The sequence below is a fragment of the Notolabrus celidotus genome, unplaced genomic scaffold, assembly GCF_009762535.1.
Source record: "Notolabrus celidotus isolate fNotCel1 unplaced genomic scaffold, fNotCel1.pri scaffold_248_arrow_ctg1, whole genome shotgun sequence".
Taxonomy (NCBI): domain Eukaryota; kingdom Metazoa; phylum Chordata; class Actinopteri; order Labriformes; family Labridae; genus Notolabrus; species Notolabrus celidotus.
Window position 1 is genome coordinate 1018 of NW_023260092.1, and position 23983 is coordinate 25000.

The following is a 23983-nucleotide window of genomic DNA, read 5'->3' on the forward strand; positions in this document are numbered from 1 at the left end:
CACTTTTGAAAAGTGGTGAGCTGAAACTGAAACGGTTTGATCTGGTTTCAAAAAGACAGGACTAGTTTAAACTGGATCAGACCGGTTCAGGCAGGTTTATGCTGGTTCAGACTGGATCAGGACCTGGTCTTTCAGATGAACCTTGGTGTTGAGTAGAAACTTGAGGTTCAGAGGAAATGGAAGTATTTTTGTACGCCTGTTAGCAGATAGAAACGTCTCTGATGAATCTGTGAATCTATTTTCTTCTTTGCTCTGATTGTGACTCAAACTGTGGAATAAAGATGTTTCTGTTCAACACTCAGACCTGCTGCTTCATTCAGGCCGGAGACTCCACCAGAGCCCAGTCAGGGATCTGATGATCCTGCAGCTCAGGATACACTACTGAAGCTTTTTAATCATGTTTAATGAAAAATATTATTTTAATGTGATCATGTTTCAATCAGTCGGTCCAGAGACCTGTTTCCTGTTCATCAGCTCGTCTTTAACAACACTCTGTAAACCCTGCTGAACCCAGGAGACCAGGTTCTGGACTCTAAAGTGTAACGTTGGTGAACCCAGGAGACCAGGTTCTGGACTTTAAAGGGACATGTTGTCCCAGTCTTGCCCGATAGAAGATTTCAGCTGCTCAACAGTTCAGGGTCTCCTTTATCATGTTTTTAGTTTTCAATGGGGGACAAGTCAGGACTGCAGGAAGACCGGTTCAGCACCTGGACTCTTCTCTTACTCTTAGTTACTTCCACTACAGAGTCATGTCTGTTTATAATGCAGTGACTTCCACTACAGAGTCATGTCTGTTTATAATGCAGTGACTTTCACTACAGAGCCATGTCTGTTTATAATGCAGTGACTTCCACTACAGAGTCATGTCTGTTTATAATGCAGTGACTTCCACTACAGAGTCATGTCTGTGTTTAATGCAGTGACTTCCACTACAGAGTCATGTCTGTGTTTAATGCAGTGACTTCCACTACAGAGTCATGTCTGTGTTTAATGCAGTGACTTCCACCACAGAATCATGTCTGTGTTTAATGCAGTGACTTCCACCACAGAGTCATGTCTGTGCTTAATGCAGTGACTTCCACTACAGAGTCCTGTCTGTGTTTAATGCAGTGACTTCCACCACAGAGTCATGTCTGTGTTTAATGCAGTGACTTCCACCACAGAGTCATGTCTGTGTTTAATGCAGTGACTTCCACTACAGAATCATGTCTGTGTTTAATGCAGTGACTTCCACCACAGAGTCATGTCTGTGTTTAATGCAGTGACTTCCACTACAGAGTCCTGTCTGTGTTTAAAGCAGTGACTTCCACCACAGAGTCATGTCTGTGTTTAATGCAGTGACTTCCACTACAGAGTCATGTCTGTGTTTAATGCAGTGACTTCCACTACAGAGTCATGTCTGTGTTTAATGCAGTGACTTCCACTACAGAGTCATGTCTGTGTTTAATGCAGTGACTTCCACTACAGAGTCCTGTATGTGTTTAATGCAGTGACTTCCACTACAGAGTCATGTCTGTGTTTAATGCAGTGCTGCCTGTAGTTCACTCTTTAGGAGGAAGTGACTAATTATAATTTAAAACAATTATACGAGTGGTTTAAGAATTGAACTTTGGGCGGAGCTCTCTGGGGGTTTTTGTTTCCTGGATGTCTCTTCAGACCATCAGAAGTCTGTAATGTTTAACAGAGAGGATGATGAACAGTAGAGATTATAAATGAATAGAAGGTGACTCTCTTTGAAGACCTGAGCTCGGATCAGGACCACGATTTCTCTGATGGACACCAACTACCAGAGCTCTGATTCAGCTGTGGAGCACCTGTCCATCTGTCTCCACTGAGTCTCAGCTTCACTGTAACGTTGAGGAGGAGGAGGAGGAGCTTCTGTGATCAGCCTTCATCATGAGGAGACGTTGAGATGAGGATGAAGCTGTAATAAGTTAATGAGTTTAGATGTCGTGTTTATAAGTTAATGATCAGCAGGTGTGGGTTTTAATAAGTCAATAAGGGGACCGGTTCAAGGACAGAATAATAAGAACACTTCCTGGTCCATCAGGGTTATAAAGCAGCTCCTCTCAGCAGCGTCTCACTTCCTCTCGTCATGTCGGCGTCCCCACCTGTGGTCACGGCAGTGGGGCAGGTGTTCGTGGTCACTCAGGGAGCGGGACCAAACTCTCCCCAGGAAACACGGTCCAGGATCCAGGTGTCAGTCATCGGGGTGAGTGTGGTCAGATCTGTCCTGCAGGTGTGTTTCCTCTGTGAGTAGTCCGGTCTGACAGGTGTGCTCGTACCTGCAGACGCTGCAGATCGTCATCGGACTGATGATCCTCATCGTCCAGCTCGCCCTGGTTACCTGTGCGGACACGCTGGGGTTAATCAGCGGGGCGGTGGCGTGGGGCCCTCTGAGTGTGAGATCACCTGTTCACCACATGATGTACCTGTCTAAGTTAACACACCTGGTCTGTCTCTACCTGCAGCTCACCTGTCCTCTCTCTACAGTTCATCGTGTCTGGGTCTCTGACTGTGTCCACGGCAACAAGCTCCAGAAGCTCTTTGGTAAGTGACAGTCCTGCAGCTGTTCCTGAGGAACACCTGGCTGCAGCTGTTCCTGAGGAACACCTGGCTGCAGCTGTTCCTGAGGAACACCTGGCTGCAGCTGTTCCTGAGGAACACCTGGCTGCAGCTGTTCCTCAGGAACACCTGGCTGCAGCTGTTCCTGAGGAACACCTGGCAGCAGCTCTTCCAGGTTAGGAACACCTGGCTGCAGCTGTTCCTCAGGAACACCTGGCAGCAGCTGTTCCAGAGAACACCTGGGAGCAGCTGTTCCTGAGGAACACCTGGCAGCAGCTGTTCCAGAGAACACCTGGCAGCAGCTGTTCCTGAGGAACACCTGGGAGCAGCTGTTCCTCAGGAACACCTGGCAGCAGCTGTTCCAGAGAACACCTGGGAGCAGCTGTTCCTGAGGAACACCTGGCAGCAGCTGTTCCAGAGAACACCTGGCAGCAGCTGTTCCTGAGGAACACCTGGGAGCAGCTGTTCCTCAGGAACACCTGGCAGCAGCTGTTCCAGAGAACACCTGGGAGCAGCTGTTCCTGAGGAACACCTGGCAGCAGCTGTTCCAGAGAACACCTGGCTGCAGCTGTTCCAGAGAACACCTGGCTGCAGCTGTTCCAGAGAACACCTGGCTGCAGCTGTTCCAGAGGACACCTGGCTGCAGCTGTTCCTGAGGAACACCTGGCTGCAGCTGTTCCAGAGAACACCTGGCTGCAGCTGTTCCTGAGGAACACCTGGCTGCAGCTGTTCCAGAGAACACCTGGCAGCAGCTGTTCCTGAGGAACACCTGGCTGCAGCTGTTCCTCAGGAACACCTGGCTGCAGCTGTTCCAGAGGACACCTGGCTGCAGCTGTTCCTGAGGAACACCTGGCAGCAGCTGTTCCAGAGAACACCTGGCTGCAGCTGTTCCTCAGGAACACCTGGCAGCAGCTGTTCCAGAGAACACCTGGGAGCAGCTGTTCCAGAGGACACCTGGCTGCAGCTGTTCCAGAGGACACCTGGCTGCAGCTGTTCCTCAGGAACACCTGGCTGCAGCTGTTCCAGAGGACACCTGGCTGCAGCTGTTCCTCAGGAACACCTGGCTGCAGCTGTTCCTCAACTCTCTGAAGGTGACCTCAGATCGTCCAGGTGTGCTGACGGCTCTCTGCTCCACAGGTGAGCAGCTCTCTGACTTTCAGTATGGTGGCTGTGGTTACTTCAGCTGCGGCCGTCGTTATCAACGTTTTAGATGCTGCTGGGCTTCATGTGGGCGAGTGTGTTCATAACGTCACCTGCTGTGACGCCTTCACCTATTGGGTAAGACATTCTGTTACCTGTCGCAGTGATCACATGATCAGATGTTTCATTGTCTGATATTAATTTCTTATAAATTCTGGTTTCTAGGTCCGGAGTCTAAATCTGAGACTCTCTTTGGTCCTCACCGGATTCTGCTTGGTTGAATATATTCTTGCCACATTGAGCTACGTCATTGTAAGTCATTTTGAGGAACAGGTGAGTCCACCTGCAGGAAGAGGTCATGTGATGTGAGTCTTTTCATCCTGATACCCGTCTACTGTTTTCTTCTCCAGCATATCATCACCAACAACGAACCACAAGAGGGAGCTCCTGAGAGGACGAATACACTGCCCATATATGAAGCCCCGCCCCATTCAGACAACAGCTATGTCAGTGTCAGTGAGGTCAGAGGTCATTAAACTGAAGACATAATGTACCTGTTCTTAACCTGTTTGTTTCTCTCTCACCTGGTTTAATAGATGGCGAAGCCTGATGAGTACGACACTAACCTGAACGACATAGTCCCCGCCCCCGGCGCCATGACCAGCCTCGTGTTAACCAACCCCTCGCCAGTTCGCCAAACACCAACCAAAGCTAACAATGAAGTTGTGAATGTTTAATAAACTCAGTGACTTCCACTACAGAGTCATGTCTGTGTTTAATGCAGTGACTTCCACTACAGAGTCATGTCTGTGTTTAATGCAGTGACTTCCACTACAGAGTCATGTCTGTTTATAATGCAGTGACTTCCACTACAGAGTCATGTCTGTTTATAATGCAGTGACTTCCACTATAGAGTCATGTCTGTGTTTAATGCAGTGACTTCCACTACAGAGTCATGTCTGTTTTTAATGCAGTGACTTCCACTACAGAGTCATGTCTGTGTTTAATGCAGTGACTTCCACTACAGAGTCATGTCTGTGTATAATGCAGTGACTTCCACTACAGAGTCATGTCTGTGTTTAATGCAGTGACTTCCACTACAGAGTCATGTCTGTGTATAATGCAGTGACTTCCACTACAGAGTCATGTCTGTTTATAATGCAGTGACTTCCACTACAGAGTCATGTCTGTTTATAATGCAGTGACTTCCACTACAGAGTCATGTCTGTGTTTAATGCAGTGACTTCCAGTACAGAGTCATGTCTGTGTTTAATGCAGTGACTTCCAGTACAGAGTCATGTCTGTGTTTAATGCAGTGACTTCCACTACAGAGTCCTGTCTGTGTTTAATGCAGTGACTTCCACTACAGAGTCATGTCTGTGTTTAATGCAGTGACTTCCAGTACAGAGTCATGTCTGTTTTTAATGCAGTGACTTCCACTACAGAGTCATGTCTGTGTTTAATGCAGTGACTTCCACTACAGAGTCATGTCTGTGTTTAATGCAGTGACTTCCACTACAGTCATGTCTGTGTTTAATGCAGTGACTTCCAGTACAGAGTCATGTCTGTGTTTAATGCAGTGACTTCCACTACAGAGTCCTGTCTGTGTTTAATGCAGTGACTTCCACTACAGAGTCATGTCTGTGTTTAATGCAGTGACTTCCACTACAGTCATGTCTGTTTTTAATGCAGTGACTTCCACTACAGAGTCATGTCTGTGTTTAATGCAGTGACTTCCACTACAGAGTCATGTCTGTGTTTAATGCAGTGACTTCCACTACAGAGTCATGTCTGTGTTTAATGCAGTGACTTCCACTACAGAGTCATGTCTGTGTATAATGCAGTGACTTCCACTACAGAGTCATGTCTGTTTAATGCAGTGACTTCCACTACAGAGTCATGTCTGTGTTTAATGCAGTGACTTCCACTACAGAGTCATGTCTGTGTTTAATGCAGTGACTTCCACTACAGTCATGTCTGTGTATAATGCAGTGACTTCCACTACAGAGTCATGTCTGTTTAATGCAGTGACTTCCACTACAGAGTCATGTCTGTGGTTAATGCAGTGACTTCCACTACAGAGTCATGTCTGTGTTTAATGCAGTGACTTCCACTACAGAGTCATGTCTGTGTTTAATGCAGTGACTTCCACTACAGAGTCATGTCTGTGTTTAATGCAGTGACTTCCACTACAGAGTCATGTCTGTGTTTAATGCAGTGACTTCCACTACAGAGTCATGTCTGTGTTTAATGCAGTGACTTCCACTACAGAGTCCTGTCTGTGTTTAATGCAGTGACTTCCACTACAGAGTCCTGTCTGTGTTTAATGCAGTGACTTCCACTACAGAGTCATGTCTGTTTTTAATGCAGTGACTTCCACTACAGAGTCATGTCTGTGTTTAATGCAGTGACTTCCACTACAGAGTCATGTCTGTGTTTAATGCAGTGACTTCCACTACAGAGTCATGTCTGTTTAATGCAGTGACTTCCACTACAGAGTCATGTCTGTTTAATGCAGTGACTTCCACTACAGAGTCATGTCTGTGTTTAATGCAGTGACTTCCACTACAGAGTCATGTCTGTGTTTAATGCAGTGACTTCCACTACAGAGTCATGTCTGTGTTTAATGCAGTGACTTCCACTACAGAGTCATGTCTGTGTTTAATGCAGTGACTTCCACTACAGAGTCATGTCTGTGTTTAATGCAGTGACTTCCACTACAGAGTCATGTCTGTTTTTAATGCAGTGACTTCCACTACAGAGTCATGTCTGTGTTTAATGCAGTGACTTCCACTACAGAGTCCTGTCTGTGTTTAATGCAGTGACTTCCACTACAGAGTCCTGTCTGTGTTTAATGCAGTGACTTCCACTACAGAGTCATGTCTGTTTTTAATGCAGTGACTTCCACTACAGAGTCATGTCTGTGTTTAATGCAGTGACTTCCACTACAGAGTCATGTCTGTGTTTAATGCAGTGACTTCCACTACAGAGTCATGTCTGTGTTTAATGCAGTGACTTCCACTACAGAGTCATGTCTGTGTTTAATGCAGTGACTTCCACTACAGAGTCCTGTCTGTGTTTAATGCAGTGACTTCCACTACAGAGTCCTGTCTGTGTTTAATGCAGTGACTTCCACTACAGAGTCATGTCTGTTTTTAATGCAGTGACTTCCACTACAGAGTCATGTCTGTGTTTAATGCAGTGACTTCCACTACAGAGTCATGTCTGTTTAATGCAGTGACTTCCACTACAGAGTCATGTCTGTGTTTAATGCAGTGACTTCCACTACAGAGTCATGTCTGTGTTTAATGCAGTGACTTCCACTACAGAGTCATGTCTGTGTTTAATGCAGTGACTTCCACTACAGAGTCATGTCTGTGTTTAATGCAGTGACTTCCACTACAGAGTCATGTCTGTGTTTAATGCAGTGACTTCCACTACAGAGTCATGTCTGTGTTTAATGCAGTGACTTCCACTACAGAGTGGTAATCAATTATAAAATCTGATTTAATGAATCGTCACATTTTTTCAACCACTAATTTTTATTTCAGTAAAAAACTCAAAAGTTTCCCAACATGTAAGAAAAGGAAGGAGACAGAAAATATTTACAGTTATTAATCATCAGTCAGTTATTGATCAGCTGACTGATAACAGGAAGTGTAGTAAGACACAGAAAACAAAGATAGTGTAGAACAGACACCTCACTCTGTGTTTATAAAGGGTGCTGACTCATGATATACTGTGATATAAAATAGCTTAGATAAATACATGATAAAGGCAGATCTGAAACAAAGATAGGAGTGTAGAGAAGATGCATCACTCTGTAATTTATAAAGATATCCAAACACTGAGGGAGGTAGAGGGAGATACAAAGATAGTAGTGAAGATGCTTCACTCTGTCCTAAATGGAGTGTTTCAGTAACAGATAAAAAACAACATGATTCTAAAAAAGATCAAACACTGAAATATAAAAACAGAGATATGAATGTGAAGATGTCTCACTCTGTGACTTATTATCATGCATACATATAGATGATGTAGTGAGATAGGAGTGTAAGGGAGGAGCGTCACTTGGTTCATTTCTTAAAGAACTTCTTGTTGAGGAGGAAGATGAGCAGGTTCACGTTGACCTTCGCCTTGTCGAACATCTTCATCACCGCCACACCCTCGTACTGCATCTGCAGCAGGTCCTGGAACACACACACACATCATAAACACACACACATTATACACAGATACACACAACTATCATACAACATATCAGGTTGACCAATCAGGGACTGAGTTTCTGGTTGTACCTGATACTTCAGCAGGAACTCCTCCATCTCCACGCCGAGGAACCGGGCTTTTACTTTGAAGCTTCCTGTCTCCGGTCCGGGCGTGATGTCGAAGACCACGTTCTTAAACCTGGAACAGATCAGATTGATCCACGTGAGACCGTCTAACAGGTCTACGGTTCATCCATCAATAAAAAACATCAGCTATCAAAACACCTGGAGGACAGGTGAGGTCACATGATGATGACATCACACGTCATGGTCACAGATCTGTAGTTCTTACATGCTCAACACTCTTCAGTGTGTGTGTGTGTGTGTGTGTGTGTGTGTGTGTCCTCACTGTGTGTGTGGCAGGTCACTGATCTCCAGCAGCACTCCCTTCTCCTGCAGCCGGGCGGCGCTGTAGCTCAGCGCAGGAAGCTTCTTCTTCCCTTTGCTCTCTGCTGCTTTCTTATTGGTCGATTTGCTGGCGGTCAGGTTGTCCAGACAGGAAGTGATGTAATGTCTGTAGTAATCCACCTGCTCGCTGTGGAAGCTGCTCTTCTCCTGCAGACTGCCGAGCGTCTGATGCAGCTTCTGGAGCTCCGCCCCTCGCCGCTGACGGTGCAGACGCTGCTGACGGATGTCCTGAGGGGAGGGGACAGGTGTACGAGTCATGTTAGACCTTCAAAATAAAAGCCTGCGCCATCATAATGATATATTTTTGATTGAAAGAGTTTTATTTTGAAGGTTTTCTTGGATTGAAGCTGCACCTAGCTCACCTTGGCGATCATGGTCAGGATCTGGTTCTCGGTCTGCGGCGGTCTCAGGACGCCGAGCGCCTCCAGACGACGAAGACTCCTCACGATCTTCCTCTTCTTCTCCTCCAAACTCAGGTTGCCATTAGCAACCAGCGACTGGTTCCTCTTCAGCTTGTCGGGCGTGCGAGCGTCCTGACGAGCACGCCGCTGCACCATCCAATCATGAGACGCTTCCTGTGGAGGAGGAGACGTTTACCTATGGTCTGTGTGTGTGTGTGTGTGTGTCTGTCTGTGTGTGTATGTGTGTCTGTGTGTGTGTGTGTGTGTGTACCTGGTCATGTGACGCGGACGCCCTCAGGATGTGGCTCAGAGAGTCTCCCTGCTGGGTTCTGATGATGTCGATGATCAGCTGCTTCGTGCTGAAAAACAACAGGAAGTGAATGAGTCAGCTGACACATCTGAGCATGCTCAGTGCTGCTCATGTGTCTGAACACACCTGAGCAGGTGAAGCTGACTTCCACTACAGAGTCATGTCTGTGTTTAATACAGTGACTTCCACTACAGAGTCATGTCTGTTTATAATGCAGTGACTTCCACTACAGAGTCATGTCTGTGTTTAATGCAGTGACTTCCACTACAGAGTCATGTCTGTTTATAATGCAGTGACTTCCACTACAGAGTCATGTCTGTGTTTAATGCAGTGACTTCCACTACAGAGTCATGTCTGTGTTTAATGCAGTGACTTCCACTACAGAGTCATGTCTGTTGAAGCAAAGACAGTGACATGCTAACATGCTAACATGCTAACATGCTAACCTACCTGAGCAGCAGCGCTCTGGCGTCCTGTTTGTCGTCGGCCTCGTTGAAGAGGTCGAACTTGTTGGTGAGTGTCAGAGAAACCTCCATCTTACCGTCTGACCCCGGATCAGCTGACGGATCACCTGAGAGCAGGAAACACAGAACCAGGATCAGAACCAGAACCAGAACCAGGATCAGTGACACAGACCGGGTCAGACTGATGAGACTAACACTTGTATCACAGACAAACCAGACTGGAACTCCAGTCCTGTCACATTAACCAGGATCCTATGCAGAGCGATCTTCATGGAAAATAAGTATCAGCAGTGTTAGTGTGTGAGCTGCAGTACCGCTGAGCTCCTGCAGGGTGGGCACTGGACCCAGGTCTTTCAGCAGAAGTCTGAGGGGGTCTGAGGGGTCCGGACACAAGACCTGCTGCTGCTCCAACAACAGCTGGAACACAAACACACACACACACACAGGGGACAAATCAGTGCTCATTCTCTCATAGGCCGCTATGACGGTGTGTGTGTGTGTGTGTGTTACCTTGTGTGTGTGTGTGTGCGTGTTACCTTGTGTGTGTGTGTGTGTGTGTGTGTGTGTGTGTGTGTTACCTTGTGTGTGTTGAGCAGCTCACTGATGGATATGTAGACCACAGGTTTGTTGACGATGAGCAGCTCGGAGTATTCGTCCATCTCAAACCGTTCCTCAGGCTCAGGGACGTCACACACACACGACAGGAACTTCCTGTTTACACACACACAGACACACACAGACACACACAGACACACGCACACAGAGACAAAGAGACACACACACACACACACACACACACACACACACACACACACACACACACACACACACACACACACACAGAGACACACACACGTCATGAAGGTCTCTGTAAACCTGTTACTGTATAAATGATCTCTGTCTGTCACTGCAGGTCTGACTCTGACCTGAACCGGTTGTGGGTCTGGGTGATGTACTGGTTCAGGACCCGGACGTGGTACCCGTCTCCGTGGAAGTGTTTGTTGGCGGCGGCGTGCTGCAGCATGCGGGCGATGGAGCCCAGGATGTGACGCTGCTCCGGCTGCAGGGCGGAGCCAGCGGAGCGGTCCACCACGTCGAAACCGTCCGGAGCCACGATGGCCGGGTTCATGTAGCGATAGTAGACCAGGTTACCTACAATCTGAGAGGGGGCGGGGCTTAGAGTCACACCTTTAAACAGGATAAGTTAAAAAGAAGGCGGGGCCTAAATGCTGACCTCACCTTGTACAGGTCGTCCTCACTCGCTTTAGGAAACTTCGCCCTCAGAGCGTCTCTGAGCACCTTCGCTGTGTAACGCAGACCATACCTGAAACACACACACACACACACTTAACAGATATACACACATATAAACACACACACACACACACCTGAGGTCAACAGGTGAACACGTACGGCAGTTTGTGAAGGTTGGAGGTGATGGCCTTGAGGACTCGGTCCGTCAGGTTCTTCAGGTTGATGATGGCGATGTCGATGCGTCTCTGGACCTCAGGGTGACTCAGAGCGTCTTCAGGGGACACGTCATATGGCAGAGAGCTGCAGGGACACAGGTGAGACCATGTGAGACCAGGTGAGACACAGATGAGACCATGTGAGACCAGGTGTGACAAAGCTGAGACCAGGTGAGACACAGGTGAGACAGCAATGAAACAGCGGTGAGACCAGGTGAGACACAGGTGAGACACAGGTGAGACCAGGTGAGACCAGGTGTGACACAGGTAAGACCAGGAGAGAAACAGGTGAGACCATGTGAGACCATGTGAGACCATGTGACACAAAGGTGAGACCATGTTAGACCAGGTGAGACACAGGTGAGACCAGGTGAGACACAGGTGAGACCAGGTGAGACAGCGGTGAGACCAGGTGAGACAGCGGTGAGACCAGGTGAGACAGTGGGGAGACCATATGAGACAGTGGGGAGACCATGTGAGACACAGGTGAGACCATGTGAGACAATGTGACACAAAGGTGAGACCATGTTAGACCAGGTGAGACACAGGTGAGACCAGGTGAGACAGCGGTGAGACCAGGTGAGACAGCGGTGAGACCATATGAGACAGTGGGAAGACCAGGTGAGACAGAGTTGAGACAGAGATGAGACCAGGTGAGAAACAGGTGAGACCAGGTGAGACCAGGTGAGACACAGGTGATACCAGGTGAGACACAGGTGAGACCAGGTGAGACACAGGTGAGACACAGGTGAGACACAGGTGAGACAGCGGTGAGACCAGGTGAGACAGTGGGGAGACCATATGAGACAGTGGGGAGACCATATGAGACACAGTTGAGACCAGGTGAGACACAGGTGAGACAAGGTGAGACCAGGTGTTATCAATTGAACGGTAGATGGTTTCTGTATGCTCCACATTAGTGATTCAGCATCTGGTCTGACCTCTTTGTTCCAGTCTGGGTCTCAGTCTGGTTGATCCAGGTCTTGTAGACGTCCAGGGGGTCAGTCCTGATGCTGACGCTCCGGTCCTGCAGGACGTCCTGTAGTGCTGGACCCAGAGCGTCCCTCAGGGCGTTCTGACCTCGAGCGTGGCGGTAAAAGTTCACCAGCATCTTGATGACGGTGGGGTTACCTGTGACCACGTCCTTCGGCTGCTCCACCTTCAGCCTGACATCATCACAGAGAGACAGGTGTTACTGATGACATCACAGTCACAGGGAGTGTGTGTGTGTGTGTGTGTGTGTGTGTGTGTGTGTGTGTGTGTGTTACCTGATCTCGTAGCGCAGCGCCTCGGTGAACAGGTGCAGCAGCAGGTACGCCTCCCTGCGGTCGGAGCCGTAGTTAAAGAGACTGAAGACCAGCATCTCCATGAAGGCCGTGGACCGGCTCTGAGGCATCAGGAAGATCAGCTGAGCCAGGTACAGGGGCTGAGTCTGAAACACACACACACACACACACACACACACACACACACACACACACCTGAGATCACACACCTGAGATCAGCTGACTGCTTGTAGACCAGGTGTGTGAGTCTCACCTGTAGCAGGTAGAACAGGTGTTGGTAAGCCTCCAGCCGGTCTCTCCTGTCCCGGCTCAGGGCCTTCAGTCCTTTGCTCTTCCCCACGTTCATCATGTCTGACAGCTGCTCCGCGTTCTTCTTCGTTAGTTTCTTACAGTGAGACACCACTTCCTGTTTACAGAGAAACTCGTTAGCACTAACGAGGGGGCGGAGCTAAAGGGTCAGGTGTCTGGAAACAGATGAAGGGAGCTTTATTTTATTGTCCTGTTATAGTGAAACCTTCTCCCTTTACCTGTTGGTCTACCTGTGGGTCTACCTGTGGTGTGTTTACCTGTTGGTCTACCTGTGGTGTGTTTACCTGTTGGTCTACCTGTGGTGTGTTTACCTGTTGGTCTACCTGTGGTGTGTTTACCTGTTGGTCTACCTGTGGTGTGTTTACCTGTTGGTCTACCTGTGGTGTGTTTACATGTTGGTCTACCTGTGGTGTGTTTACATGTTGGTCTACCTGTGGTGTGTTTACCTGTTGGTCTACCTGTGGTGTGTTTACCTGTAGTTGGTCTACCTGTGGTGTGTTTACCTGTTGGTCTACCTGTGGTGTGTTTACCTGTTGGTCTACCTGTGGTGTGTTTACATGTTGGTCTACCTGTGGTGTGTTTACATGTTGGTCTACCTGTGGTGTGTTTACCTGTTGGTCTACCTGTGGTGTGTTTACCTGTTGGTCTACCTGTGGTGTGTTTACCTGTTGGTCTACCTGTGGTGTGTTTACATGTTGGTCTACCTGTGGTGTGTTTACATGTTGGTCTACCTGTGGTGTGTTTACCTGTTGGTCTACCTGTGGTGTGTTTACCTGTTGGTCTACCTGTGGTGTGTTTACCTGTTGGTCTACCTGTGGTGTGTTTACCTGTTGGTCTACCTGTGGTGTGTTTACCTGTTGGTCTACCTGTGGTGTGTTTACATGTTGGTCTACCTGTGGTGTGTTTACCTGTTGGTCTACATGTGGTGTGTTTACATGTTGGTCTACCTGTGGTGTGTTTACCTGTTGGTCTACCTGTGGTGTGTTTACCTGTTGGTCTACATGTGGTGTGTTTACATGTTGGTCTACCTGTGGTGTGTTTACCTGTTGGTCTACCTGTGGTGTGTTTACCTGTTGGTCTACCTGTGGTGTGTTTACATGTTGGTCTACCTGTGGTGTGTTTACCTGTAGTTGGTCTACCTGTGGTGTGTTTACCTGTTGGTCTACCTGTGGTGTGTTTACCTGTTGGTCTACCTGTGGTGTGTTTACCTGTAGTTGGTCTACCTGTGGTGTGTTTACATGTTGGTCTACCTGTGGTGTGTTTACCTGTAGTTGGTCTACCTGTGGTGTGTTTACCTGTAGTTGGTCTACCTGTGGTGTGTTTACCTGTTGGTCTACCTGTGGTGTGTTTACCTGTAGTTGGTCTACCTGTGGTGTGTTTACCTGTAGCGTGGCCTTGTTGCGGACCAGCAGGCCGATCTTCAGGTCCATCAGGTTCAGGTCTGCCTCCAGCTGGCGGTTGAAGCGGATGCTCCTCACCACTTCCTCCCTCAGACGCAGAAGCTCCGCCTCCTCTCTGATGTCACCGTCTCCCAGGTCGAGCAGGTGAACAAACTTCCTGACCACGGACAGAGGGGGCGTGGCCGAGTGCACTGAGAAAACGTGAGGGGAGGGGCTTAATAGGTTAGAGTGATGATGTCAGCAAGGAGCTAAGTGACCAATCAGACGCTCGTTAGTGAACGTACCTAGCATCCTGTACTCGTCTCGGGCGCGGTTAGCTCTGAAGAAGGCCTGGATTTTTACGACAGCCCCCACCTGTGGACACACGGAGTTACTACACCTGAGAAACACACACACGATGATGCTGCGCTCTGATTGGCTGTAGTGAATTCCTCTTCCTGTCTTCCTCTCTGATGTCAAGGTTGATGCAACAGATGCAACCACAGCAAGGTTAGCTTAGCTTAGCATAAAGACTGGAAACAAAGGGAAACTGCTAGCTTTTGTTACGTCCAAATTTAACGACAAGAACTCACGTGACGTCTGAAGAAACTCAGCCGAGCTCGATATCTCCTCCTCGCCAACCACATCCTGACGAACGACTGAACCTGTTCATCAAACACAGAAACCATCAGACAACCTGCTGTGACGAGTCCAGGACCTAACTCTGAACTCAGGAGAGACCAGGAGAGACCAGGTGAGACCAGGTGAGACCAGGTGAGACCAGGTGAGACCAGGAGAGACACAGGTGAGACACAAGTGAGACACAAGTGAGACCAGGAGAGACACAGGTGAGACAAAAGTGAGACCAGGTGAGACAAAGGTGAAACCAGGTGAGACCAGGTGAGAATAAAGTGAGACACCAGGTGAGACAAAGGTGAGACCAGGTGAGACCAGGAGAGACTGGGATGTGAACAGGTGAGACCAGGTGAGACAAAGGTGAGAACAGGTGAGACCAGGAGAGACTGGGATGTGAACAGGTGAGACCAGGTGAGACCAGGTGAGACAAAGGTGAAACCAGGTGAGACAAAGGTGAAACCAGGTGAGACAAAGGTGAAACCAGGTGAGACCAGGTGAGAATAAGGTGAGACACCAGGTGAGACAAAGGAGAGACCAGGTGAGACCAGGTGAGACCAGGAGAGACACAGGTGAGACACAAGTGAGACCAGGTGAGACAAAGGTGAAACCAGGTGAGACCAGGTGAGAAGAAGTAGAGACACCAGGTGAGACAAAGGTGAAACCAGGTGAGAATAAGGTGAGACACCAGGTGAGACAAAGGTGAAACCAGGTGAGACCAGGTGAGAATAAAGTGAGACACCAGGTGAGACAAAGGTGAGACCAGGTGAGACCAGGAGAGACTGGGATGTGAACAGGTGAGACCAGGTGAGACAAAGGTGAAACCAGGTGAGACAAAGGTGAAACCAGGTGAGACAAAGGTGAAACCAGGTGAGAATAAGGTGAGACACCAGGTGAGACAAAGGTGAGACCAGGTGAGACCAGGAGAGACACAGGTGAGACACAAGTGAGACCAGGTGAGACAAAGGTGAAACCAGGTGAGACCAGGTGAGAATAAGGTGAGACACCAGGTGAGACAAAGGTGAGACCAGGAGAGACCAGGAGAGACTGGGATGTGAACAGGTGAGACCAGGTGAGACAAAGGTGAGAACAGGTGAGACCAGGAGAGACTGGTATGTGAACAGGTGAGACCAGGTGAGACAAAGGTGAAACCAGGTGAGACCAGGTGAGACAAAGGTGAAACCAGGTGAGACAAAGGTGAAACCAGGTGAGACCAGGTGAGAATAAGGTGAGACACCAGGTGAGACAAAGGTGAGACCAGGTGAGACAAAGGTGAGACCAGGTGAGACCAGGAGAGACTGGGATGTGAACAGGTGAGACCAGGTGTGTTAAAACAACAACCACAGGAGAAAACGACTCTCAGAGTTTCAGGACGTCATCGATCGTTACCTTCACGACAGCTCTCCAGTTCATGTAGAGGAACTGCAGCCGACGTCTGTACGCCCCCTGCTGGACGAACCTCCTCCAGTGAGACTGAAAACACACACACACACACACACACACACACACACACACACACAAACACACACACAAACACACACACACAAACACACACACACACACAAACACACACACACAAACACACACACACACACACACACACACACACACACACACAAACACACACACACACACACACAAACACACACACACAAACACACACACACACACACACACACACACACACACACACACACAGAGGATGGTTGTTAAAGCCTCTGTAGCTCCTCGGGTTAGTGATGGTTCAAACAGTCAGGTGTGTTCTCACCTGGATGGTGACGACAGCCGGCGTCTGACTCATCAGGTAACGTCGTCGAGCCTCCAGCCTCCGTCTGACCAGGTGACCCCGACACGCCGCCTGCAGACGAGTGATCAGGGCTTCACTGTTCCTCCAGAGCACGCCGCGACTGTGCGATCCGGAAACTTCGCTGACCACTTCCTGCAGGGGAGACATGACATCACACATGACATCATGCATCACATGACGCCTCATCAGGTGCGTGTCAGGTGAGGGTCTGACCTGTATCTGGTCCCGGTCCAGGAACACGTTGTTGTGGATGAATCCGTTGGGTTTCCTCCAGCCGCCCTCCAGACGGTTCAGGTGGAAGTAATAGAGCGAGCCGTCCTCCAGCCGGAATCGAACCCACGGACTCCTGTTGTCCCCTGTACACACGGACAGGTGTTCACTTCCTGTCTCACCTGCACCACTCCTACATAATGATTAACCCCCCCTCCCTCTCATCTATATATGGTCATTACCTGAGTGCATCCTGTGTGTGATCAGCTGCAGCAGCTCTCTCTGATACTCTGCAGCACAGGTGGGAATGACGCCCTGCAGGTGGACCTCAGGTAGAGCCAGAACACGCAGAGTCTGACCCGCCCTGTTCTCCTTCACCGCCTGATTCACCGCCGCTACGGACAGACACACTGAACACACACACACACAAGCACACACATGTACGCACACACACACACACACACACATTCTGATTACTGATGTTTCCACAGCGTGAGTGTCAGATAGGTGTGTACAGGTGTGTACCTCTGAGGTCAGGTGTGTGTGTGTGTGTGTGTGTGTGTGTGTGTGTGTATGTGTGTATGTGTGTATGTGTGTATGTGTGTGTGTGTGTGTGTGTGTGTGTGTGTGTGTGTGTGCGCGTGTGTCTCAGCCTCACGTTTGAGGGCTCTCTGGCTCTGCTGATTGGCTCTCCTCACAGCTTCCTGGATATCAGCCAACCACAGCTCGGCTCCTGGGTCTCTGCTCACCTGATTGGACAGAAAAGGTCACCTGACTTCACTTTGAATCCAGATCACTTTACCTGTGTGTATTCACCTGTGTGTTAGTGTGTGTGTGTGTGTGTGTGTGTGTGTGTGTGTGTGTGTGTGTGTGTGTGTGTGTGTGTGTGTGTGTGTGTGTGTGTGTGTGTGTGTGTGTGTGTACCTGTGCTCTGTGTTTCTGGGCTGATGTCAGCAGGTTCAGGTATCTGCAGGTGTTCTCAGGTAGAACCTGCTCCACTCCAGCAGAGGGCAGCATCAGAGCGGAGAGCAGCCGCTCAGTGTCTCCTCTCAGCACGGCCTCGTTTACCTGAGCCAACACCTGCAGCTCTGAGGTCACAGAGAGAGAGGTCAGAGGTCAGGTGTGTGTATGCTGTGTGTGTATGCTGTGTGTGTGTGTGTGTGTGTGTGTTCGTACGTAGGTGTTCGTCCTGCGATGAGGCGTTGACTCTGTTGATTTCCTCCTGCAGGTGATTCCAGGTGAGCAGCTGTTTCCCCGCCTGCTGCTTCACGCTGAGCAGAGCGTCAAAGTACCTGAAGGGTTAAATTAGAACGTTTAATGTTTCTGTGACTCTTTTATTAAAACAGGTGAGTCATAACACACAGACGGACGGACAGGTAGACGGACACGTACCTGTCCAGCAGGGTGGGGTCGACATCAGAGAGCCCTGCAGACGGACTGACCAATGAGGAGCTGAACTGCTGCAGATGTCCCGCCTCCACAGAATGATTGATGAGAGCGACAGCTGACAGCATCTCCACGGCAACAAAGAGCTCCTCCTGCTGCAGCTCCCCCTAGTGGAGACACGTGGGAACACACACATTCACATCACGTGATGAAGGATCACCTGGGCAGTGAGGTCTGCAGACTACACTTGTCCCTGTGTTTAACCAGCAGGGGGCAGCACACACACACACAGACACACACTGATGCATATTAAACCCTGCGTGCTGCCTGACAGGTGAGTGTTAGGCGTACCTGTGGGCTCTGTCTCTGCAGCAGCTGCAGCTCTCTGTGATACAGAGACGCAGCAGACGGATACACCTCAGGGAGCTGAAGGTCAGAGGTCAGCAGACAGCTGACCGTGTGTCGGGGGTCACTGCCGCGCAGGGACGCGTTCACACTCTGCACGGCAGCATCCACTGAAACACACAGAGACATGAGAGGATGCATTATGTATACACTGTCTCTGTGACGTCCAGCAGGGGGCGCCTCTCATTTATAACCCCTCTGCAACCACAGACGGTCTCACCTGCCAGGGCTCGGGTGGCGTCCTGGTTGGCGATGGTCACTCCTTCCTGCAGCTCCTCAGGCTCCAGAGGGTCCACACAGCCCTGATCCTGGGGTCAAAGGTCACACAGCAGGATGTGAAGGATGCTAGTTCATATGTACACAGCACTGTGAGATGTTTATTATTATTGTTACCATGGCTTTCTGCTGCCGGTCTGCACACAGCTGGTCCAGGTACCAGGGCCCGTTGTCAGTACGGAGGCCCCTGAGGGACAAACACGGCAGCTGCAGCACGGCGAGCAGCGAGAGTTCATCCGACGAGTCCAGAGCTTCATCCACCTGCTCCACCGCTGAGCGCACTGATAACCAATACAGATCAATATCAGGATCTAAAGGTCAAAGGTCACCGGCTCACCTGTTGGTTCAGGTGTGACGAGGAGGTTCAAACAGAGGAGGTAAAGACTCACCGTTCACCACGTGGATGTTCTTCTGGATCTCCTTCTGAGTCAGAAACTCCTCGTAGATATCCTTCTCCTCTGGACCTCGTCCCTGACACACACACACACACACACGGTCAGGACTACAGCTCTGCCCTCTGATTGGACCGTCACCCTTCTCTCTCTGACCAATCACAGCTCAGCTCTCACCCTGCTGGCAGCCTGCTCCTCCTTCCTCCTCCGGGCCTGACGCAGCATCTCCTGATACACGCTCATCAGCGCCTCCTGCAGGTCGGTGAGGAGCGCGTTCGGGTTCCTCAGAGCCTCCGCCGTCGCCTCCACCCGTCCTCTGTCCGCTGCTTCATTGATCGCGATCACCGCCGCATGGACTGATGGGAAGAAAAGAATCATGTCACTGACTTCAGGAACTCCTCTTCTCCTCTTTATCCCTCCTACACACTTCACCTCCTCCCTAACCTTCTCTGTTTATCCTCAACCTCCTTTGTCTCCTTTGGATCCTCCTCTTCTCCCCCTAATCCTTTTTTTTACCACACTAACTCCTCTTTTTTTATGCTCTTCTTCCTCCATTCTCCCCCTCTCCCTCTCTTTTCTGCCCCTACCTTTTCACTTCAACCTCCTTTCTTCTGCACCTCCTTCATTTCTCCACCATCCCCACATCTTCCCCCTTTTTAATCTGTTTCTCTTCTCATCATCTTCCATCTCCTCCTCTTTGACTATGTGTGTGTGTGTGTGTGTGTGTGTGTGTGTGTGTGTGTGTGTGTGTGTGTGTGTGTGTGTGTGTGTGTGTGTGTGTGTGTGTGTACCTGCAGCCTCGTCCACTGAAAGCTCATTGGCCAGAATTCCTCCGATCTTGTTGAAGGCCGGCATCTGGATCCCGTATTTATCCAGCTCCATCTTCATGTTGTTGATCTCCTCCTCTGAACACGTGAGAACAGAACATCTGTTAAAGCATCTTAAACCTGCAGTCTCTGTAACGCCCAGCAGGGGGCGACTCCTCTGAGTGTATCAGTCTGTAGTAAATGTTCCTCCTCCTCTTCATCAGCTGATTTGTTCCCTCAGTAAACACTAAAGAGTTTATGATCTCAATCTCTAGATTCTTCTTCAGCTTGACCACATTCTACTGCTCTGATCTCATTCTACTGCTTTGATCTCATTCTACTGCTTTGATCTCATTCTACTGCTCTGATCTCATTCTACTGCTTTACTCTCATTCTACTGCTTTGATCTCATTCTACTGCTTTGATCTCATTCTAATGCTTTGGTCACATTCTACTGCTTTGATCTCATTCTACTGCTTTGGTCTCATTCTATTGCTTTGATCTCATTCTACTGCTCTGATCTCATTCTACTGCTTTACTCTCATTCTACTGCTTTGATCTCATTCTACTGCTTTGATCTCATTCTAATGCTTTGGTCACATTCTACTGCTTTGATCTCATTCTACTGCTTTGTTCTCATTCTACTGCTTTGTTCTCATTCTACTGCTTTGGTCTCATTATGCAGCTTAGATCTCATTCTACTGCTTTGGTCTTGTTCTACTGCTTTGTTCTCATTCTACTGCTTTGGTCTCATTATGCAGCTTAGATCTCATTCTACTGCTTTGGTCTTGTTCTACTGCTTTGATCTCATTCTACTGCTTTGATCACATTGTGATGGTGATAGCAGTGACCATGTTTGGCGAAGAGGGAGGAGCTGGAGAGGAGAGAGGCTCCCTCATTGGTCAGTTCATGTTCCAAAAGAACAAGAACTCCAACAGTGAGCTCCTCTGTTCACTCCTGATTTAAGATCTTTAATAATAATAATCAATCACTTATATTCACCTGTGAACTTCACCTTCCCACACAGGTCCTGAATCTGAGGAGCCAAACCCCGTCTGTACAGGAAGAGACTGAAGAGAGAGACAGACTGTTAGACGGAGAGAGGGAGAGAGGGAGAGAGAGAGAGAGGGAGAGAGGGAGGGAGAGAGAGAGAGAGAGAGAGAGAGAGAGAGAGAGAGAGAGAGAGAGAGAGAGAGAGAGAGGGAGAGAGAGAGAGAGAGAGAGAGAGAGAGAGAGAGAGAGAGAGAGAGAGAGAGAGAGAGAGAGAGAGAGAGAGAGAGAGAGAGAGAGGGGAACACACCTGAGAGCGTGGATACAGTAAACCGCTCTGGGCATGTTCTTCTTGTCGTAAACGTCTGTAGTTTCAGGGTGAAAGATCTGTAAACAACAACAACAACATGTTATTGATAAATCCTCTGATCAGCTGATCTATAGTCTGATCAATAACGGTGCGTTCACTGACCGCTGGAAGTCCGAGTGATGTCATGGCGTTCCTCCAGTGGTTGATGTTGTCAGTGTGACGAAACTGAAGCCCCACAGCCTGGTGGATGAACACACACACACACACACACACACACATTAAAACACACACATGATCACACACTTATCATTTTAGATGTGTTGACATTGATGTTGAGTTCAGTCACTTCCTGTCCCTTTGATCAGAGGATAGACTGACCTGCTCTCTCAGTGAAGTGAGATCACAGTTATTATAAATGAAGACTGACTGAGTGATGAGTGGGTCTCATCCTTTATACATGCTGTATGTAAACAGAGTGTGTTGTCAGTGAGTGTGTTGACAGTGAGTGTGTGTTGACAGTGAGTGTGTGTTGTCAGTGAGTGTGTTGACAGTGAGTGTGTGTTGACAGTGAGTGTGTGTTGACAGTGAGTGTGTGTTGACAGTGAGTGTGAGTTGACAGTGAGTGTGTGTTGACAGTGAGTGTGTGTTGACAGTGAGTGTGTGTTGACAGTGAGTGTGTATTACGTTGTAGCGCAGCTGCTCGGGGTCGTAGATCTTCTTCAGGCTGACGGCGTCCGGAGCGAATCTGTGACCCAGTTTGGCGAGGAGGACGCCGTTCCTCAGCGCCTCCTCCAGCTCAGTGGGCGCAGGAAGCTCCTCCCTCAGACATGCCTCCATCCACCTGAGGAGAAGAGAGCAGTGATGTCACAGTGAAGTCACAGTGACGTCACAGTGAAGTCACAGTGAAGTCACAGTGAAGTCACAGTGATGTCACAGGGATGTCACAGAGAAGTCACAGTGAAGTCACAGAGAAGTCACAGGGATGTCACAGTGATGTCACAGTGATGTCATCCAGCTGCACTGTTATGATCTTGGTCAGCTGAGGAGAGGTGGGACAAATATCCTTTTTATTTATCTAGCAATGCATGATGGGACATGTTGTTTCAGGTGACACTATGATCAGCTCATGGGTCACCTGAGTCCACTGCAGACCGTTCAGTACCTCTCCTTAGAAACATCAGAACGTTTTAATAAAGTTATATCTCATATTTCTGTCACAGAATCTTAAAGAATAACGTGATGTTGTTGTTCAGTGTTAACAGCCTGATCCAGATCCTGATCCAGGTCAGGGTGGACCTGGTCTATCAGTCCAAGGAGGATCTCACTGACCTCTTAGCCTCCTCCAACCTGCACAGGTACTGATACGCCACACTCTGGACCCTCTGCTCGTCCATCTGCTCTGCGGTCAGACGCTCGTCTGTAACACACACACACACACACACACACACACTTATATGACACACACGTGTATCCAGGCACAGAGGTGCTGTCTCACAGGTGAGATGGTCTCAGGTGTGTGCAGGATCAATATGTAGAGCTTTATAACTGATGACAGGAAACAACCTGTGTGTCAGACTGATGTCAAAATAAAAGCAGCGGTTTGAACTCTCTGATAGTTTCTGATGTTTGACAGGATGAATAATCAAAACAAAAAATAATCAATAAAAAGTGCACTGGCAGCAGCTCTGTCAGAAGTTATCTGAAGTAAATTCAGAAAAAATATCTCTTAAAAATCCTCAAAATACCGTTTTAAATTTTCAAAATAAAATGTCTTTAGTTTAGAAAACTTTAATGTCCTCAAAGAGACAGTTTGTGTTACAGCACAGCTTCAAAAACAACAACATGAAAAGTACACCAGACACAAACAACAAAAACAAAACAAACAACCCGGGATAGATTTGTATTGTTCCTATAGTGTTTTATAATAAAAACAAATAATGAACATTGTGTTTCTGACTTTAATGATCTGATAATAAATCACATCTTTTTTAAAGTTATTAAATCTGATAAACCCGAGCAGATAAAAACATGAGGAGTGTTTATTTAATAAACACATTTTAAACATTAATCATGTTTATCACTAACAGGATCTAACATGTAGGACTCGTTGGACTCACAGCGGCTCTGTCCTCCTGAATCCGCCATGTTGCCTCTTCTTCTCCCGCCGGTTGGTTGACTCCGTGTCGGGACCGGGTCTGTAGAAGTCTCCTCTCAGTCTCTGGAGTTTGAAGTTTAAAATGCAGGAATGTAAAATCAGTTAATCTCGTCCTCCTGAGTCCTCCTGGGTCCTGCTGAGTCCTGCTCGGCTCCCTCCTAGTTCCGGTCTGAAGTTTGAAAGCTCCCGCCGCGCTCTGATTGGCTGATCCTCCAGCAGCGACTCCCATTGGCTGGAGCGTTACCGCGTTGGATTGTGGTCTATGTATTTCCCAGGTGTGATAATAACAAACAGCTGGCTGAGTTGATCCTTTTTAAAGGATGAATGTTTGATGAAGGTAGATTTAAACTTTAACTCTCTTTGTTTACTTGTTTCTATTTTTAAAAAAGAAACTCTCTGCTGTGGTCGTTTACACGTTGTCATGGCAACAAACTGTGTCATATGACAGCAGGGCAGCTGCTTCAGTAAACACGTCATCAAACATATCGATCTGATGCTGTTATTGATGATTGATCTGTGATCATGATGAAGGATGAACACCTCCACCTGCCGACGGTGAGTCCTCCTCTGACTGTTAGCTTACACTGCTACAGCTCGTTAGCATTAGCTGCAGC

General features: G+C 48.5%; 3 protein-coding genes across 4 annotated transcripts in view; 2 read left to right on the forward strand and 1 right to left on the reverse strand.

Annotated features, from left to right (window-relative positions):
- Window positions 1–1785: 1785 nt before the first annotated feature.
- On the forward strand, window positions 1786–4442 carry LOC117809294 (membrane-spanning 4-domains subfamily A member 18-like). The gene is made up of 7 exons (XM_034678859.1): window positions 1786–2212; window positions 2292–2402; window positions 2494–2550; window positions 3703–3843; window positions 3931–4017; window positions 4116–4212; window positions 4300–4442. Exons 1-7 carry the CDS (start codon window positions 2096–2098, stop codon window positions 4440–4442), a joined length of 753 nt encoding a protein of 250 aa, XP_034534750.1. The 5' UTR covers window positions 1786–2095.
- Window positions 4443–7228: 2786 nt separating this feature from the next.
- Window positions 7229–23782, reverse strand: iqgap3 (IQ motif containing GTPase activating protein 3). Its single transcript, XM_034678860.1, has 37 exons — window positions 23332–23782; window positions 22544–22631; window positions 21899–22055; window positions 21377–21454; window positions 21215–21291; window positions 20917–20984; window positions 19900–20013; window positions 19286–19464; window positions 19106–19187; window positions 18834–18997; window positions 18661–18748; window positions 18387–18550; window positions 18042–18202; window positions 17826–17941; window positions 17574–17737; window positions 17308–17398; window positions 16892–17059; window positions 16653–16795; window positions 16401–16571; window positions 16022–16105; window positions 14593–14664; window positions 14305–14374; window positions 14003–14211; window positions 12565–12717; window positions 12294–12457; window positions 11967–12191; window positions 10970–11110; window positions 10796–10880; window positions 10483–10715; window positions 10135–10267; window positions 9871–9973; window positions 9543–9663; window positions 9054–9141; window positions 8744–8956; window positions 8323–8609; window positions 8004–8112; window positions 7229–7895 (listed from the first exon to the last, which is right to left on the reverse strand). Exons 1-37 carry the CDS (start codon window positions 23357–23359, stop codon window positions 7782–7784), a joined length of 4905 nt encoding a protein of 1634 aa, XP_034534751.1. The 5' UTR covers window positions 23360–23782; the 3' UTR covers window positions 7229–7781.
- LOC117809296 (tetratricopeptide repeat protein 24) overlaps window positions 23640–23983 on the forward strand; it is an 11520-nt gene continuing 11176 nt past the window's right edge. Inside the window, exons 1-2 of one of the 2 annotated variants that reach the window (XM_034678861.1) lie at window positions 23642–23706; window positions 23818–23924. In XM_034678861.1, the coding sequence (XP_034534752.1) occupies window positions 23902–23924 (23 nt within the window). In that variant the 5' untranslated portion in view covers window positions 23642–23706; window positions 23818–23901. Of the gene's footprint in view, window positions 23925–23983 lie in introns of both variants that reach the window. The other variant, XM_034678862.1, reaches the window with a different exon arrangement.

Coding starts and splice junctions, on each gene's coding strand:
- LOC117809294 (XM_034678859.1), top strand. CDS start 2,096: ATGTCGGCGTCCCCACCTGTGGTCACGGCAGTGGGGCAGGTGTTCGTG. Junction 2,551..3,702: donor CAAGCTCCAGAAGCTCTTTG/GTAAGTGACAGT, acceptor TCTGCTCCACAG/GTGAGCAGCTCTCTGACTTT. Junction 4,018..4,115: donor CCACATTGAGCTACGTCATT/GTAAGTCATTTT, acceptor TTTCTTCTCCAG/CATATCATCACCAACAACGA.
- iqgap3 (XM_034678860.1), bottom strand. CDS start 23,359: ATGGCGGATTCAGGAGGACAGAGCCGCT. Junction 22,632..23,331: donor TTCAGGAGGACAGAGCCGCT/GTGAGTCCAACG, acceptor TGTGTGTTACAG/ACGAGCGTCTGACCGCAGAG. Junction 10,881..10,969: donor TCCAACCTTCACAAACTGCC/GTACGTGTTCAC, acceptor TGTGTGTTTCAG/GTATGGTCTGCGTTACACAG.